Source organism: Artemia franciscana, chromosome 9, assembly GCF_032884065.1.
Source record: "Artemia franciscana chromosome 9, ASM3288406v1, whole genome shotgun sequence".
Taxonomy (NCBI): Eukaryota; Metazoa; Arthropoda; class Branchiopoda; order Anostraca; family Artemiidae; genus Artemia; species Artemia franciscana.
Window position 1 is genome coordinate 43,944,139 of NC_088871.1, and position 19,216 is coordinate 43,963,354.

Genomic DNA, 19,216 nt, shown 5'->3' on the forward strand with positions numbered 1-19,216 from the left:
CTTGTTTCTTGGAAAACATTTTTAAATTAATGTAAATAAGAGGGTTATTCTCAAATCCACCCTTTGTCTCAAGCTCTCTGAATGGTTTGAATGTTATTTGCTTTTTTAAGACACTGTGTGCTTAGAACAGTGATGTTCTTATTTATTAAACCAGAGCTCCTCTTTTCTTCTTCTTCTTCTTTTCTTCTTTTCTCCTCTTGTCAAATTTACTTCGAATGGCTAGATTTGGTTGTTGTTGTTATTTTTTTCTTGAGCACCGAGGACGACTTGGCGAAGGTCTTTGTTGAAATATTTGCCCAATCCTGTTTATGGTAATTTCTGTACGTTCTAAGTACAATTTAAATATTCATTTTAATCTATGCTTCTTTTAGGATTCATTTATTCATCTATAGCAGTGTATGTTTCCTTTATGTTTCATGTGATTATTCACTTTAATTTTTGTTTGTACAGGGTTTCATTTATTAAATGATAGAAAAATTCTGTTCGTTTCAAATCTGAATTACTTTATCTATTTTTTTTTGCTTGTCCTAGGTTTTAATATGGCTCTTTAATTTTTTTGGGAACAATTTTTTTAGAACATCCTTCTTAAATTTAATTTTTTAGAAACCAGAGGCATAAAATTGAGTTGAGCTGGATGTACATAGGAACAGATAATTAAGAATTGCTGTCAAATTCAGGCAGAAAAATTCTGAAGCAACACCCAGGAATGTGTTTTGGATGGGAAGGATTAAAAAAGGTGGTAAATTATAAGACAACTTTGAAACTATAGACATTTAGGGCCGTATCAGTATTTTTTCGAGAGGGGATATTTTTTCGAGGGTAGGGGGTACAAAACCTTTAAAACGCATCAAAAATGTGTTTGTATGTATTTTATTTCGACTTTACAAGTCAGACAAATCTGGGGGGGCGGATTCAAACTCCCTGACCTTTCCCTTGAATATTGCCTTGTAGAAATTACCCTAAAAATTTTATTATCTTAGCCAGGGGTGTCGATTCACGGAAATGTAAGGGGTAGCAAAATGTACTTTTCAAAATCCGGCGGTGGAGGTTCAATTTTATTGTTTTTCTATTTTCAATAAAATGCCCCGAAAAAGGTTTTCGGTACTTGTGTCTTACAACCACCGCACTTAAGAATTGAAGTTAGGTTAATCATAATGAAATATACCAAAATATGATGTAAATGTAATAGTTTAGTAATAAAATTATACAACAAAGAATTATGGAATTACGGATAGAGTGCATTATTTCAAATACGACCTAAACTACCCTACCCTAACTAACCAAAATATCAACTAAATATTTAATGGAGCAATAGCTACAATATAGTTTCCCACCGAGCACAAACTAATATTGTCCAGTATTAAGACTAGAACTTGAGTGTGGTGGCTTTAAGACACAAGTACCGTTTTTTTTCAATGAAAATACCAAAATGAAGGTATTGGGTGCACGTGCCTATTTTATTGTAAGATTTAGCACTCATAGTATTTTATTTAAGAGAGCATTATAAGCAACTAAACATCCAGGGATAGCTCAGGATTTCAACAGAAAACTAGCCAATTCACTTTCACTAGGAAGCATCTTAGAATCTTTAAAAATCTCAGCGCTAATACTATACCTACCTGAAGAAAGAATGTAATGGACATACCTGTGGAAGTATCTAAGGTTACACCTGCCAATTAAACAAGTTATAACTTTCGCATCACGTCACATACCCTACCCAAAAGTCTACCCGGCAGCCGACGATAGTTACAGCGTAGGTTGCTTCATTTTACCGAATTGTCAGTGTTACGTCTTCTCGGGTTGTGAGGAAATGGAAAGATGCTTCCGTTAAATTTGCAAGGAATGAAATTTTAGATTGTGATAGAAAAGTCAGTGAATCTGTGCCATAAGTAAGGAATACAAAATGGGATTAAAAGTCGCCAAAGTGGCTTTTGGATACTTAACTAAAACTTTCTGTATTCTTCTTTTAGTAAACACCAGGCAGTTTGTCATAGGAGGTAAGCATGTATAGCCTATTTATTTTATTGAATACTTGGCAATTTGTCTTAGAAACTGGGCCGCATACAGGGCTTTTGTTCGGGGGGAGAATTTATTTTTGTTCAGGAGGGATTTTTACAAAAAAAAACTATACAATGCGGAAAAATTATAGCAGTTGATATAACTGGCTTGCCAATAAGGTGAACATATCACTTGATGCCTTTTTTTTTGCTCTTTACGAATATAGAAATTGCTTCTACCTTAAATTCAAATCAAAGCACTTTTTAACCCAACCTAACCTAAACCAACCTTATCATAAATAATTTTAGCAATGAGAAAATGTAGCATTATTTTTTCAAAAACGATGGAAAAGATGACGCTGAGAAAACATAAAAGTGCTTAAATTTGAACTTTTGGTAGAAGCAATTATTATATTCGTAAAGATCATATAAAAAGGCATCAAGTGGTATGTTCGCTTTATTGGTAAGTCAGTTATGTGAACTGTCATAATTTTTGAAAATTCGTCATTTTTAAGAGCTCAAAAAGTACTTAAATATCAATCTAAGGCAGAAGCGATTATTTTATTCGTAAAGAGCATAAAAGAAGGCAGTGAGTGGTGTATTCACTTTATAGGAAAGCCAGTTATATGAACTGCTATAATTTTAATGCAAAAAAAAAATTGTTAGATTCATTTTTTCTATGTTTGCATGAGTCGTAGAATTTTTTTTTTTTGGGGGGGGGGGGATGTGTGTCAAACTGGAACCCTCTCTCCCCCTGAATATGGCCCTTCTTAGGAGGTAAGCCAAATTGACCCTGTTTGTTTTTATTATAGGCTAATAGGCAGTATAATACTTATTATATTCTTTTTTTTAGCAAATACTAGGCAGTTTGCCTTACGACGTAAGCAAAATGCAGTATTTTGATGTAGTTTTTCTTAGGGAGTAAGGAAACCTAGCTTCTTCATTTTGTTATTACTTCTTTGTTATCTAAACTTCTGTAGAGCGACCTTCTTCTCTTATTGGCTGTTATTTTGGTTTTAATTAGTTATCTTAATTTTCAAAGTCAAGGATTTTACACTCTTTTTTTTTTTACAAAAAAAACACGTAAATCTGATGACTCTTGATCTTACTTCTCAGATCGCCTTCGTACAGAAAATGTAAGCTAATTCTGCCCTGATCAGGACTCCAGTGAGAATTATATGAAGAAAAAAGCAGCATTTTTCAAATGAAAGTAAACAGCTATATCAAACGAACAGAGATCATTCGCGAATAAAAGGCAGAAAATGCCACTTTGCTGTGGTACACTCTTTTTGCGACTTAAAAAGTCCTCTAGAATATTCAGTTTTCGTTCAAATGAGCCTTCCTCTGACACCCTAGGACAAATTTGTTCGATATAATCATCTCTATGAGGAAAAAATAGCAAATATGCAATGAAAGGTAAAAACAAAAGTTTTTTACTTTTATTAATATAATTATTATTTCACTTTTTACTTTACATTTCACTTTTTCATTTCAATGTAGGCTACATTTCCGTTTGCAATTTAAGTTTTTTCAATTTTAAGTTTTTTCAAATTGTTTAAAAAAAACAAGTTTTTTTAAATGAAAGTAAGGAGCGACATTAAAACTCAAAACGAACAGAAATTACTCCGTATATGAAAGGGGCTTTCCCTCCTCAACCCTCTTTATGCTAAAGTTTGACTCTTTCTTTTAACTCTACTTCTTAAAACAGTAAAAAACATTAGCGTAAAGAGCGGGGCGTTGAGGAGGGAATGCCCCTTTCATATACGGAGTAATTTCTGTTCGTTTTAAGTTTTAATGTCGCTCCTTACTTTCATTTAAAAAAACTTGTTTTTTATTTAATTTCTGGACGTTTTTTAATTAATGCATATTTTGATCTTGGTTCTCCGCACATAAATAATTAAAACGAAATTTGCATAAATTTCGCTAAATTGCTAAATGGCTTTCTCATAGTTTTAATCGGAAGTTTTGAGAAAAAAGGAGCGAGGGAGGAAGCCTAGTTGCCCTCCAATTTTTTGATTACTTAAAAAGGCAACTAGAACTTTATTTTTTACAAACATTTTCATTAGTAAAAAATATACGTAATATACGAATTAACTTACGCAATGAACTTCTATATTCGTATGTTTTTATTGCGTATATGAAGGGTTCACCCCTCGTCGATACCTCGCTCTTTACACTAAAGCTTAAATTCTGTCCAAATTCCTTAAGAATGACCCTTGAATCACAAAAGCCGTAGAATAAATAGTTGAAATTACTATAAATACTTTAGCGTAAAGAGCGAGGTATTACGAGGAGGTAAACCCCTCATATGCGTAATAATTTCTGCTCGTTTTAAGTTTTGATGCTGCTCCTCGCTTTCAGTAGAAAAAAAACTTTTCATATTTATGTTTTCATTATTTTTTTTAATAATGCTAAAAAATCCTGCGCCCCCTTCATTGAAAGTCTCTTCCCAATTGAAAAATTTTTCCATGGAAAGATCCTCCCACGTAATCCCCCCACCTCGACTCTCCCTCACAAACCAAAAAATCCCCTGAAAACGTCTTTACACTTCCCAGTAACCATTACTATATGTAAACACAGTCAAAGTTTGTAACTTGCAACCCCTCACACGGGGACTGCAGGGGAGTAAGTCGTCCCCAAAGACATAGTTATTGGGTTTCTCGACTATTGTGAATAAAATGGCTATCTCAAAATATTGATTCGGTGGCTTTGGGGGAAAATGAGCGTTGGAGGGGGCCTAGGTGACCTCCAATTTTTTTGGTCACATAAAAAGGGCACTAGAACTTCTAATTTCCGTTAGAATGAGCCCTCTCGCGACATTCTAGGACCACTGGGTCGATATGATCACCCCTGGGAAAAAAAAACAAACAAACAAAAAAACAAAATAAACACGCATCCGTGATTTGTCTTCTGGCAAAAAATGCGAAATTCCACATCTTTGTAGATATGAGCTCGAAACTTCTACAATAAGGTTCTCTGATACGCTGAATCTGATGGTGTGATTTTTGTTAAGATTGTATGACTTTCAGGGGGTGTTTTCCCCTATTTTCTAAAATGAGGCAAATTTTCTCAGGCTCGTAACTTTTGATAAGTAAGACTAATCTTGATGAAAGTTATATATTTAAAATAAGCATTAAAATGCGATTTTTTTTATGTAACTATTGGTATCAAAATTCCATTTTTTAGAGTTTCGGTTACTATTGAGCCAGGTCGCTCCTTACTACAGTTCGTTACCACTAACTGTTTGATTTAAACAGGAATTGTTTTACAGAAATAAAGAGAGAAGTTGAAACTTATAATGAACAAAAATCATTGCTTTGCAAATTTCGCTAATATATCTACGAAACTAGCTCAAATTAACCTACTAGTTGTATTTTCCACTATCTCTAAATTGATAGTAAATGACGCTTTAATTAAAACACAAAACCTCTCCCTTCTCCAGGAAAGAGTGGATGCTCTCTTAGGAGAAAGAATTTCGCAAGTATCCAGCAGAAAAAGTATTAATTTGCATAGATCTCAGTAGCCTTTTATTGGCCATAATACTGATAACTTTTTGTACACATTTTAGAATTCCTATAAAACTCAAGTGCGGTCAGTATATACTCAAGCAATGACAAACAGTATATACTCTCGCATTAGCTCTTTTGCATTCCCCCCCCCCCTAATAGTCCAACCAATAAGGCAAACGTAAAGTCACACAGTGCGTTCCAATTATCTAAAGGAGGACACGCCAAGAAGCGAGTACTTGAGGAAGACCTTCATCCGGTGTTGTACTTCTATCTGGAACGATCTTCCTGGGGATATTATTCCTGCAAATCCCTTTGTTGACTCCTTCAAAAGAACGTTCAACAGACCTCTAAAACCTCGAGGTTTCGGAACGAGGCAAATGGATAGCAGCATATCAGATGCTTTAAGTACCTGGCGTCGTTTAATAGAGGGGAAAAAATACTGCATGCCAGTACAGCCTTTGGGACAGGAAGGCTGTATAAATAGGCCTGCCATATCAACAGGCCAACTTCTCAGGATTTTCATGTTAATAATATTTTAGTCTTATTTGTGGCAAAATTACGGTTTGATGGGCACAAGTGATAGAGTGTAAAAGTTCTCTGATGTCATCTGTTTTGTTATTTAAAAAAGACACTATATCTTTAAAGGCTGATTCGAATGAACCCTCTTTTAATAATCTGGGACTAAGGAGTATGGATGGTCACAAGTGCGACCATCCTTCTCTGGAAACGTAAGAAAATAAATTTAATATTTTGATGACAGTTGATCTAAGATTTCATGCATATTGAATTTCATTGGAAAATTCCAGTCAAAACAATATCCCTTCTTGGGTGATTTCAGTTCTTATTTCTAAAGTTATGCAAATTTTGATGTACTGATAGCTCTTCATGAATAACTTCAAAATCAATAGATTTCACATACTTAATATCAGTAGCAAGGATCTCCTAGATGTAATAGATGGCTAATACTCCCTCTTCCACCATCATTTCTTATATCCAAAGTTAACGTTCGCGTGACAAGGTTTCGTGAATGATAATCATTACTGAAAAAGTGCAACCTCCAGACACTTATTAGGAGTAGGGTTCGAAATGTAAAAAATAGATTATAAGGTCTTAATTTCTATGGTTTCCTGTCATGGAGCTCTTCAAGCAAATCTTTTCAGTAGACAATTAAGATTTGCTTACTTCTCCCCCTTTTACGCCGGTAAGCATACTAATGCAATCGAAAAAATATATTTTCCCTCGGAAAAAAATTGCGTTTATGTAGGGACTTGAAACCTCTGCAATAGGTTTTTCTGATGCATTGAATTTGAACGTGCAATTCACATCAAGATCATTTGCCCTTTTGGGAGTGTCTTGCCACTTTTTCAAATTGGGGTAAGTTTTTTCCAGGCTCATAACTTATGGTGGATAATATATTGTATATTTAGAATTATCAAAAAATTCAATTTTCTTATGTATTAATTATTATCAAAGTTACTTTTTTAGGGTTTTAGTAAATGTCAATGGGAGTCACTCAAACTATTTGAAACATTGTTACAAAAAAATCCTGCTCTTAGAGTTTTTGGTACTATTAGCACGAGTCGCTCTTTTCTGACAACTCGTTACCACGAACGGTTTGAAAAAAGGTCAAGATGAGAAAGTGGCTATAATAACATTTTAGTTTGTAAAGCCAGGCTAATGCTGGCCAAATGTACCGTACTGCCTGCTAATGCACAGATCATTCTTCACTTTCAGATCTACTGGAGTGTGATCTACTGAAAGAGTTCAGGTGCAAGACCGGTGACTTATGCATTGATATAGAACTTGTTCAAGATGGTACCTCAGACTGTCCCGACAATTCTGACGAAGGTAGGCCATTTCCTTATTTCAATACAGTTGATCGTTCAAGCACTTTGTTATTATATATTCTCCTTAACAGTGTTAGCAATTACTTGAGCCACAGGTATTACCAAGGACGGGTCTTGAGTGTAACCCCCCTCCCCTAAATGACCCCCAAAACAATGCTTGATTCTTCTATAACCTTATCATACATCTTGAGCTATTATGTGAGTATATTATTTTCATCAACTCTGCTAAACCGAAACAAACTTATGATAGACACCTTTTGATCAGCACTAAGTGTGTCAATGACGGAATAATTTTAGTTTATAAACTTTCGCTATTCTGGTAGAATTTATTATTCTTTACGCTTCCAATCCCTGCTGATACCACTTATGAATCAAAGACCGCTTAGTTTCTTTTCTATTTCTGCTCTGCGTTTAATGGACCTAGCTTAAATACTATTGTGACAATCAAACTAAACATACCACCGATTAGTTTGGATTTCGCAATAGAGTTCGAAGCTAGTTATGACTCATCATTTTGGGTTTGCTCAGATTCAAATATATTAGAATTTAACATTTAAGGATTTTGTAAAACGCTTTCTATCTTTGATTTTTGTGTTGAACTTTTGCCCTGTAAGCAGTATTTTGTGGGTGGTATACCCTACCCTAAGTGAAAGCTAAACCATTTTGAAAGTTCTTAATATTTGAAAGCTTTGGGTCATGTGTTTTTTTATTGTTTTTTTTTGTGAAGTTGGGAAGTGGAGGGGTGCGAGGTTAGCCACTGAAGGGACTTCAATTACTTCATTTACTTTCACATGTGGATATAGTAGTTCTTTATCAAAATTAAATATACAAAAAAGTTTTTCTCAACTTAAAGTGGGAGCAACATTCAAAGTTAAAATGAACAAAAACTATTCCGTAAATGAGGGGTGCTCCCCCTCCTCAGTCTATCGCTCGTTACATTAAAGTTTATTGGTCTTTTGAAAGGGCTCTTATTCCAATTCAACGGCCGTTGTGTTTCATCAGTCGTTTTTGAAGGATAAGGACAAAAAGTCAAACTTTAGCGTAAAGAGCTAGGGATTAAAGGGAGGGGGGGAAATTCTGTCTTTTTATGGAAGTTATTAATCTTACAGGAGCTCATCCATGTTTAGGTTTAAAATTGGCACTCTACTGGAATGTTTCTTACTTTATCTTACCACATGATCACATGGGTAGGATATAAGGAATTCTAAAAAATGAGGAAACTGAATAGTGTGATGGCTTGGCCTATGTTTTCTGCCTGCCCAATTGGGTCTGAAATATGGAATGACCTTCCGAACGATTCGAAGTTGGTGAAGGAATTTTATGATTCACCAAAGGATTTTTGCTGAAGTAGTTACGGAGACTGATTAATGAAAAGTACGAATGTTATGATCAGTGCAAGATTGTGAATATTCAGTTTTGTTTATTTTGTTCTAGGGACTGGATTCTATTTTATATTAAGAATTTTATTGGCTGGCAGGATAGTGTTGGTTTATTAAGTTTGGGATGGGGTAAAATTACGTAGAAAAGAAGAAATTTTATTTTGTATTTCTGAAAGAAAAATTATGTTATAGCATTATTAAAAGTGGTGTTTGTATATATCAAATGTGCTCCCTAATAAGTTTTTGATTTGTGAAGGACGAGCTTTTTTTTTTGCTTGGTAACCTTATTCATGAATAAAAAAATGGAATCGGCCCTTGGCAGAAAAAACATGTTCTCGTTACTTGGTTGGAACTGCCTTTTCCTCAACCCTCAATCTTTACGCTAAAATATGACTTTTTGTCATAATTATTTAAGAATGACGGCTCAAACACAATAGCCGTCGATTTGGAATGAGAAGTGTTTTCAAAGACCTTTAAGACTTTTGCGTAAAGAGCGAGATTTGAGGAAGGAGCAGCCCCCCTCATATACGGAATATTTTCTTCTTTTTTTATATGTTGCTCCTTACTTTAAATCAGAAAACCTTTATTAATGAATTAAACTTTGATTTTTTTTAAATTAAAGGATAAACCAATCCTAGTCCCTCTTTCAGTCTTTCGAAAATTATGGTTTTACTTGCCTCGGGGTAGTTGTTTCTTTGGATCGACATGGCCAATTAGATACCAGACATAATCGATATCAAACAGTTCGTGGCAACGAACTGTAGTAAGGAGTGACCCGGCTCAATAGTAACCAAAACCTCTAGAAAATGGAATTTTAATACCAATAGCTACATCAAAAGAATTGCATTTTAATGCTGATTTTAAATACATAAGTTTCATCAAGTTTAGTCTTACTCATCAAAAGTTACAAGCCTGAGAAAATATGCCTTATTTTAGAAAATAGGGGGAAACAACCCCTAAAAGTAATAGAATCACACCATCCCTTAACGAAAATCACACCATCAGATTCAGGGTATCAGCGAACCCTGAAGTAGAAGTTTCAAGCTCCTATCTACAAAAATGAGGAATTTTGTATTTTTTGCCCGAAGGCAGATCACGGATGCGTCTTTATTTGTTGGTTTGTTTTTTTGTTTGTTTATTTTTTATTCCCAGGGGTGATCTTGTCGACCCAATGGTCCTAGAATCTTGCGAGAGGGCTCATTCTAATGGAAATGAAAAGTTCTAGTGCCCTTTTTAAGTGATCGAAAAAATTGGAGGGCACCTAGGCCTCCTCCCACACTAATTATTTTCCCAAAGTCACTGGATCAAAATTCTGAGATAGCCATTTTATTCAGCGTAGTCAAAAAACCTTATAACTATGTCTTTGGGGACGACTTACTCCCCCACAGTCTCCCTGGGAGGGGCTACAAGTTACAAACTTTGACCAGTGCTTACATATAGTAATGGTTATTTGGAAGTGTACAGACGTTTTCAGGGGGATTTTTTTGGTTGGGGGAGGGGTTGGGAAGAGGGGACTATGTTGGGGAACTTTCCTTGGAGGAATTTGTTATGGGGGAAGAAAATTTCCATGAAGGGAGCGCAGGATTTTCTAGTTTATTAAAAAAAAATGAAGAAATAAATATTGAAAAGTTTTTCAACTGAAAGTAAGGAGCGACATTAAAACTTAAAATGAACAGAAATTACTTCGTATATGAAAGGGCCTGCTTTCTCATCAACGCCCCGCTCTTTACGCTAAAGTTTAACTCTTTCTCTTAACTCTACTTTTTAAAACAGTAAAAAACTATAGCGTAAAGAGCGGGGCGTTGATGAGGAAGCAGCCCCTTTCATATACGAAGTAATTTCTGTTCCTTTTAAGTTTTAATGTCGGTCCTTACTTTCCGTTAAAAAAACTTGTTTTTTTTTATTTGATCAGAAAAAAGAGCCGCATTAGTGGCGCTGTTATTGGATACTCCATTTATTCCACTGCAAAATTTTGATTTCTGCCTTATATTTACTTTTCCTTCGTCTTTTACGTAAATTTTTCAATAACCCCATGATTTATCACTATAGGGGATTTACCTTTTTCGAAACTATATGGTTTTCTACGCTTCTGGGAATAGATACAACAGTTGTTGACCGCAAAAACGAAAGTAATGGGCAGTAACTGGAGGAGTTCAGGTCAAGCGAGGCTAACCATCCCAATTTTGGTTAAGATTTGATCAATAAGCCGTCCGTATTTCGGAAGGGTGCTTTGAATATTAAGATCCTGTCAACGAAAGGAACAATCCGATGATCTAGCTACTTCTAGGCTGTATCTATGCCATTTCTATACAAAAAAAAACGCTCGGCAAAAAAAAAAGAAAAAAAGGTCAATAAAGCAAATTTTCTGTAAAAAAAGGTCGGTAAAACAAACGCTGGGTAAAAAAAAAGGTCGGTAAAACAAACGCTTGGTAAAAAAAAAGTCGGTAAAACAAACAATCAGTAAAAAACGCTAAGTACCTTTCGGACCTTAGTCTTGTCTCCTTCGCTCGACTGCCGTGACAAGGCAACAGCGATGTGTTCTGTTATTTACGAAGCATATTGAATACGAACTTTTGTCTTTCGTTTGTCACTTGACTTAAGTGCCTGTAACAGCTATACTCAATAACTTCGATTCAGAATATGAACATAGATCCGAGATTTTTCGATTTACATGGCAGCCTACTTCCTTATGCTGCAAGGAAACATAATTATTAGATCTTGTTCATTTTGGTCGTATCACATTTGAAAAGAACCAACTCCTCAAATTTTACACCATTTTATAGCAGGCACATATAGCAGACACAGAGGAGGGGAATGAAATTCAACCAGTGGCGTTATTGACTCCACAGCAGGGACTGACACTACATCATCCTATATACACTGTGATTTTTCCAAAATTTTTGAGTATTATTAACCAATTCTATAATGTTTTTTCTTTAATTTGTGCCTCCCTCTCTTTCAAAAAATTATATACACTTGTCTGAGGGTTTTGATACCCTCTGGCTAATTTTTAAGATTTACCTATGTTGTTCTTATAAATCGTCTGTTTTTAGTACGTGCCTAGTATGGAAAAATTTTTCAGTTATGAACTTAAAGTGAGCCAAATGATTAGGGATATAGTTAAAAAGCATTATTAACGAGTGTTAGATTAAAAGCTCTAGCCTATTTTCTATTAGAAATTCTATGTCTAAAATCATTGATACAACCAATAATAAGACCTCCTCTGGTAGTCGTGTTTGCAAGCCTAATGTACCAATTAGCATCAAACAAATAAGTAGGCTTTAATAATATAAGTTAAGCTTTATTTGGACAGAGCAACTGACAAAAGCTCATCAAACTGGCGAGATATCTGGTAGCGTTTGATGAGTTTCACTTTTTGGTAGGGTCAAACCTTATTTTAGTGTTGGAGGCTGGGGAGCTCCTGAAGTGCCTCCTCTAGGATCAGAAGAGGCCTCTTCGTGGGGCGAAGCTTTTTCATAGCAATCACATAATCAAAAAGAGCCTCTTTTTCCAATAACGTTTTTTTTTTATTTTTTCACTGGAAAGGGCTGAAATGGGTACTTCTCTTGATTCAACGTTGATGGCTATTGTATGGACCAGTAACGGATACAAGATTGACATTCGCGAGGAGGGACGATAAAATTTGACTCCCCCATCAACCCTACACCGCTGTAATTAGTGTAGCTTTCAATCTTCTGGTGATATACATGTCCCTAAGACCACACCCTGGATCCGGCCCTGGTATGGACTGTAACTCAAGGCGTAAAAGCCCGTAATCAAGGGATGCGCAAAAAAGGGATACAGTGAGATTTACTTTAACAAGCACATAGTAGTAGTACATAAACGTATTGCAATGGATAGAAAAGAAAGAAAAATATTGATAATAATCACTGTTAAAGAAGAAAAAACACAAAGTTAATCAAGGAAAACTATACAAGTAATTTCCAAAAAATATTCAGAGGAATTTTCGTGTAAAATATCGGTCACAAATCAATGAAGCAAGATTAAGAGTATAGACATAGACGAACTAAAAAAAAAACAAAAAAAAACCGCGCAGCCCATCTAGCATATCAAAGTACTCTAATTATTCATGCGATTCTCATTAACCTGCATTCAAGCCTATTATTCCTTTTCAGTGGTTTTGTATCAAGGAAAAATTAAGTTAGTGAAGCAACTATTTGCAAACTATTTAATTAGCATACCCAATGGAATATATAGCATAAATTAGATAAAAGCAAAAAAAACAGAGTCTCTTGAAATGACTTGTAAAAATTGTCAAAACTAGAGTCACAACCCCCCCCCCCCCTAAAATTTGAAATAATATGTCTAAACAAGTAATTAATGTTACAGAAAATAACAATTTTAATTCGCATAACAAGATACCGAGCCTTGCTCGGTGATTATTATTCGTCTACTTAAATTGTTCGCAATACGATCATTTTTTGTATTTCGATGTGAAAAAACGATTTACTTGAGTTACGACTTTGGGAAAATTTGTTTAAGGCCTCAGTTAATTTAAAAAAAAATCATATGAATGACGTTACATATACCCACACGTTCAATAACCAAATGGTTTTACTTTCTACAGAGAATAAATGAAATTAAATTTGTTTTGTGACAGAGACTAAAAAACCTTCCCCTGGTCAAAACAAAAAAATGAAGCATTTTGATAAGCAGCTATTGGAGATATATGAATTCTTGACAATCGAAGACAAAGGCCTCCTTCCCTCCTGTCGCATGCTTTCAAAGATGGCAAAACAGCCAGCGAATAACCTTGGCAAGGCTTCATTTGCGATTGACGCGACAAAACAGGACGAGCCTCAAAAAAGAGCCTTTATTTGCATGTGGCTTTCACTTCGGTTAGTATTATAAAATTTGTTAATAGATCTTACCTCACGAAAATTCGTCATGTCTCTAAACTGAAGGCTATATGAAGATATTTTGATAAACCTGCTCTGAAGCGGAATGCATGATATGGTCATACATGTTTTCTGCATTAACTCAAGTATTAGGAGACTGAGCTGCGCTTGGTTTTCTTTTTTTGCACACTCTCAAATTCCTAAACTTTCTTTTCTTTTGTATCATTTTAGAATGTCAAGTAACAGACCACGCTTGTTCTTGTGGATACCCAAGATGTATTCCCAAACACCTAGTAATGAATGGTTATCCTGACTGTTTAGATGGCTCTGATGAAGGTAATTATATTTTTAAATGTTGTATTTGTGTCTAACGAAAAAAAGTGAAGAAATAAAAGGACATAGAAAGAATGATAATTGTCAGTCAGTAATGAGAAAGACGGAACAAAGGAAATATTTCGACCAGGATTTTCGCCAGACAGTCTTCAGCACTAAAAGAAATATAAAAAGAAAAAGTAATCATCCGAAGTACTCAACAAATAAAAAACCAGCTTGAAAAAAAGGAAAAAAAGAATCCTTATACACACGAAAGCAATTGTTTGGTCTTTGTCTTTCGCTCGTTTTCTTTAGCCAGTGTGGACTTAAAACATACTAATTTTAAAGAACAAAATTTTTCTAAGGGAAGTTTTGCTGAATTTTACTTAGATTAAATTTTTTTTCAACTGGAAGTAAGGAGCAACATTAAAACTAAACGAACAGAAATTATTCCGTGTATAAGTGTGGCTGCCCTCTCCCCTAAAAAAAGACAATGGCCGTGTTATTTCTACATTAAATTTAAATTGAAAACAGGCAAAGATTAATTTAAAAAACTAAGTTTTTCTGAGGGAAGTAAAGAGCAAAGTTGAAACTTAAAATAAATAAAAGTTATTGCTTCACAGCCTATCTAAAATATATCGATAAGACTAGTGCATATAAACTAGCTTGATATTTCCCTGTGTTTGTATGACTATAGAAAATAAGCGCTTTATTTTTATTTTATTTGAAATCTTCTTATGATCCATCATTTAATCTTAATATTTTTCGAGTTATGTAAGTTTTTATGCTCAGATTCTACTATTATAGTCTGTTGCATAAACTTTATAATTAACGAACATGCTCACTCTCTAAGAAGTCTCCCAAATCCACAAGAGAAACTTGGCAAAATTAAGATAAAATGTTACACAATTATAAAATCATATGGCCATAATGCATATATTTCATTATATAGAAGTGAAAAAAAGAGAATCATAGTTTACTTGTCAAAAATGCTGTGACTCAAAATCATTTCTTGTTATTACTGGCTTAAATTTTCATACAAAAGAACAAATCAGGTTTTACGTTCTTTCTATTGGATCAAAATTTGATTAGCACAAACGGGTAAATACAACAACAGGTGAAATAGGCAGGGCTATTTACATTCCTGTAAGAAATACGCTTAAGGGCTTAATTATTTTATTAAAATACGGCACAAAAATAAAGCGATGTAATTAGAGCACCCATTCTAGCATGGAAGTGCCCTTTTTTCTCCTCCTTCTATATATTTTACCTATTCGCTTACTTTTTGGCCCAAAAGGGCTTTAAGCTAAGCTGTCTCTTGTAGAATTCCAAGTTGTTTTCGGCTAGTTTATATACTAAACTAGTACATAAACTATATATATATATATATATATATATATATATATATATATATATATATATATATATATATATATATATATATATATATATATATATATATATATATATATATATATATATATATATATATATATATATATATATATATATATATATGTATGTATACTATATACCCTTCCTTGGATTATATATACTCCCCTCCCCCTTAAATTTTTGTGTATTTATACCACTATATTATAGGTTATACCGAACAATGCTGCAACGCTTAAAAAGGAATATAGCTACTACTACTACTAATAACTCACTGCAGCACCAAGCCGCCTGAGGCCAACACAGCTACGCACGCTCCTCCTCCAACCTAATCTATTTAAAGCCTCCCTCTTTACACCCTCCCAGGAAGTTCCCATTTCCTTTAAATCCTTATTTATGACATCCTCCCAACCCAGACAAGGACGACCTGCTTTCCGTGTAGCCCCAGACGGTTGGCCAAAAAGGACAATCTTCGGTAATCTGTCATCCTTCATCCGTAGAACGTGGCCTAGCCATCTCAACCTTTCTTTCATTATAGCCCCAGAAAGCGGGATTGAACCACACTTTTCGTACAACCTACTGTTTGAAATACGGTCAGTCAGCCGGGTACCCAGAACAATCCGTAGGCAATTTCTCTGGAAAACATCTAGTAAATTTTCATCTGCTTTTCGGAGTGTCCATGCTTCAGAGCCATATTTGACCACTGTCATCACTGTAGCTTCCAATATTCTAATCTTGGTTTGTAGGCTTATCTTTCTATTCTTCCAAACTTTTTTTAACTGTGAAAAAACACCCTGAGCTTTAGCTATTCTACTTTTAACATCTTCACTGCTCCCACCATCTTTACTAATAATACTACCAAGGTAACTGAAGCTCCCAACCTGATCAATCTTTTCGTTACCTAAGGTCACCTGTTCATCTTCACTTATTCCTAACCTTAGTGACTTAGTCTTCTTAACATTAATTTTCAAGCCTATTTTAGCACCCTGAACTCGTAAAACCTCTAAAAATTCATTCATTTTGCTCAATTAGACTTCTAAAATGGAAAGTTTTCTTTCCAACTGATTTTTCTACACATGTGGAAGTATTGGATTTTAAAGTAGAAGTGACAAAACTAAGGGTCTTTTAATACCCGTAAAATTAAACAAATTGTCTCATTTCTTTTTTGTCGATATTTTTTTCCACAAATAAGCCGGGCTTTGCCTCCCCCCCCCAAGACCAGCGAAAGGCTACACTGTCATGTGAGCTTAACTAAAAACTAAATAAGTAGCTTAAATTTAGTTTTTTTTTCAAAATTTTATTAAGAAACAAATTTAGAAAGAAAGGAACGACTGACATAAATTTATTACTACTATTACTTACTGCTCACTGTAGCATCAAGCCGTATGAGGCCAACAGAGCTGTGTACACTCCCCCTCCAACCCAATCTAGTCGGAACTACCTTCTTTACAGAGAATTTCTCCTCCAGAGAAATTCTAATTCTCCTTAAATCCTTCCGTACAACCTGTCACCCCCATTCGGGGACGACCTTCTTCATTCACAAAACATGTCCTACCCACATTTGTTTCCTCTATCCTAGAATTTGGACTACAACCCCAATTTTCGTATAGCTTACTGTCTGAATACGCTCAATAAAAAAAAGTTGACTCTTAATAAGTATATTGAAATCATAAAAGCGAACTCCTGGAAGCTTGAGCAGTATTTATTTTTTTAATGTTATAATGTCCAGACAAATATTTCAGTAAAATTCCTGGCCGAGTATATTGGAATATGAAAGGAACATATTTCCCTATTGTGCTTTCCACTATTTCCTATTCCTACAACGTGTAAGCAAATATGAGCATTAATGACAAAATGTTTCGCTAATCCACCCCAATGCATAGTTGCTCTTCAATATAGTCATAGCCAACGCCCTCCCTAAAAAAGCCTCTGTAGTGTCACAACAGCAAATTTTGCGATTAAACCAACAAATCACCAAGGAGCTAAGCTACAAACTGCAATGGTCATAGTGTATATTTTTAGAATAATTATTTATATTCTTTCATATTGAAGTTCTTTCGATGCCCAGTGTACGGATTATATTTCCATCTTCTTTTCATCTTCATATTCTTCGTTTCAAGTTTTTGATTAATTTTGTCGCAGTGCAGCAGTCGGTAATTTGCCTCATTATTCTCATTTGTATTTTAGGTCTGTCTTTACCATGCTATCAAGAAGACGGCCTTCAGGAACTTCTGGCGTTGGAGAGGAAAAAACGAAATGTTGAGGGTATGTAAAAGTCATATCTTTAAAAATCATACAAAATCAGGCCAATTCTCAAGATTTTCTTTTTCTGGAGGGGGGGGGTGGGTAAGTCAGTAGATAAAGAATTTATCGTACAGCTGCTTATGAAATTACCGAGTGAACAGTGGAAATTTGAGCGGGGATTTAAGTGGAGGCCCCTTCTGGGATATGTCTAATTTCATCTCGACATGCGTATATATAGGCCTTTTTCTTTTAATTCTAAATTTTATTGATTGTTTTATTAGAAAGAATCAACTTTGAAAGTATCTTTTAAGTATGCTTTAAAACACTTGACTTCATGTGTTCTAGCACATTTAAACTGAAGACTGGTTCAAGCTAAATAAAAAACTAAATTATCAACTCCAAAATAATCCAATAGAGGTGGCATAATTGTCAGTTTGAATACTCTATGTATATAAGCTTTACAAAAATCCAAAACATAAATAGGCTATATAGCAAATTATATACTGTGTCGAAAACTCAAACCGTAGTTATATGTTATGTAATGCACAAGGTTTCCGTACATAGTTGTCAGTGGTGTAACAACGTCCTTCTTACAATGTGCACTTCCCGCTCTGTATCCCTCATGCTTGTTTTATTGTACTAATAACTTGTTGCACTAATCTAATGTGAAGCTATTCAAATTTCAAACATTTTAGGGTTAATATCATTGAGCCACAGAAGCATTATTTTATTTGTTGATCTGTGGATTCCTTTGTAAACTGCAATACCTGTTAAACTACAATAAGACCTATGCATACCCCAAACTTCAGACCTATTTAAATGCAAAATTTGGTAAAAAGTCTACTTATATAATTACATTAAAAATAACGTTAAACGATAAAGATTTTCTGAAGTAGTATACTAAACTTTTCAGTGCTGTTAACCCCCGAATACCCATTCTAAATATTAGACTTTTCTTTTTATTGTTGGCATTTTAAGTGCCCTTACTTATGGTCTTGAACTATCGACTATCCCTACATAGGAGGATATATGAAGAGTTCTTAAATGTTTAGTAAAGGGACTATCCCTTCCTCAGGAGATTTTGGGAATAGCCGTTAAAAAGGAATGGAATTCTAGACTTTAGAACTTAAAATACACACCATTTTAAAATCCTATCTCTCTTAAAATGTGGGACAATGTGTGCTCCATTGGTGTCAGACCGCATCTATGAAATGAGATATAGCTTCTTGTGCCCTTTTATTATTTGTTATTCTTGATTGACTGTCCTTAGCCTATTTTTTTCGTTTTTGCTGCATTACTTCCATACGTTTAAGTTTTTCTTCCTTATTCTGTACCAATTCACTTTCTATTTTTGTTTAAGAGAATTTTAAATTCTTGTTTATTTTTCTGTCTTTTGACAACGTTGCCTTTTGTTCAACTACTTTCTTTGCTAATTATAGTTTTAAGCTACAAAAAATATTCCAAGTTCATGCTTTCTCTGAAGTCGACTAGTCTTTTTAGAAACAATTTTAGCGTCTTTCGCTGTCTATATTAGCATATAGGATTAAAATATTTCACTAATAAAAAAAGAAAAATCTCAAATTAAAATTTGTTTACACCTCCCCTAAGGTTTAATAAAAAAAAAAATCCTAAATTACAATGTAAATTCTTCTTTATCTTACATGATTCTCTTCTTCA

General features: G+C 34.4%; 1 protein-coding gene across 2 annotated transcripts in view; it reads left to right on the forward strand.

The window, feature by feature from the left end:
- Nucleotides 1–1,770: 1,770 nt before the first annotated feature.
- LOC136031453 (uncharacterized) overlaps nucleotides 1,771–19,216 on the forward strand; it is a 103,130-nt gene continuing 85,684 nt past the window's right edge. For both annotated transcript variants that reach the window (XM_065711057.1, XM_065711056.1), the window contains exons 1-4: nucleotides 1,771–1,997; nucleotides 7,241–7,354; nucleotides 13,823–13,927; nucleotides 17,483–17,560. In XM_065711057.1, coding sequence (XP_065567129.1) covers nucleotides 1,904–1,997; nucleotides 7,241–7,354; nucleotides 13,823–13,927; nucleotides 17,483–17,560 — 391 coding nt within the window. In that variant the 5' untranslated portion in view covers nucleotides 1,771–1,903. The remainder of the gene's footprint in view (nucleotides 1,998–7,240; nucleotides 7,355–13,822; nucleotides 13,928–17,482; nucleotides 17,561–19,216) is intronic.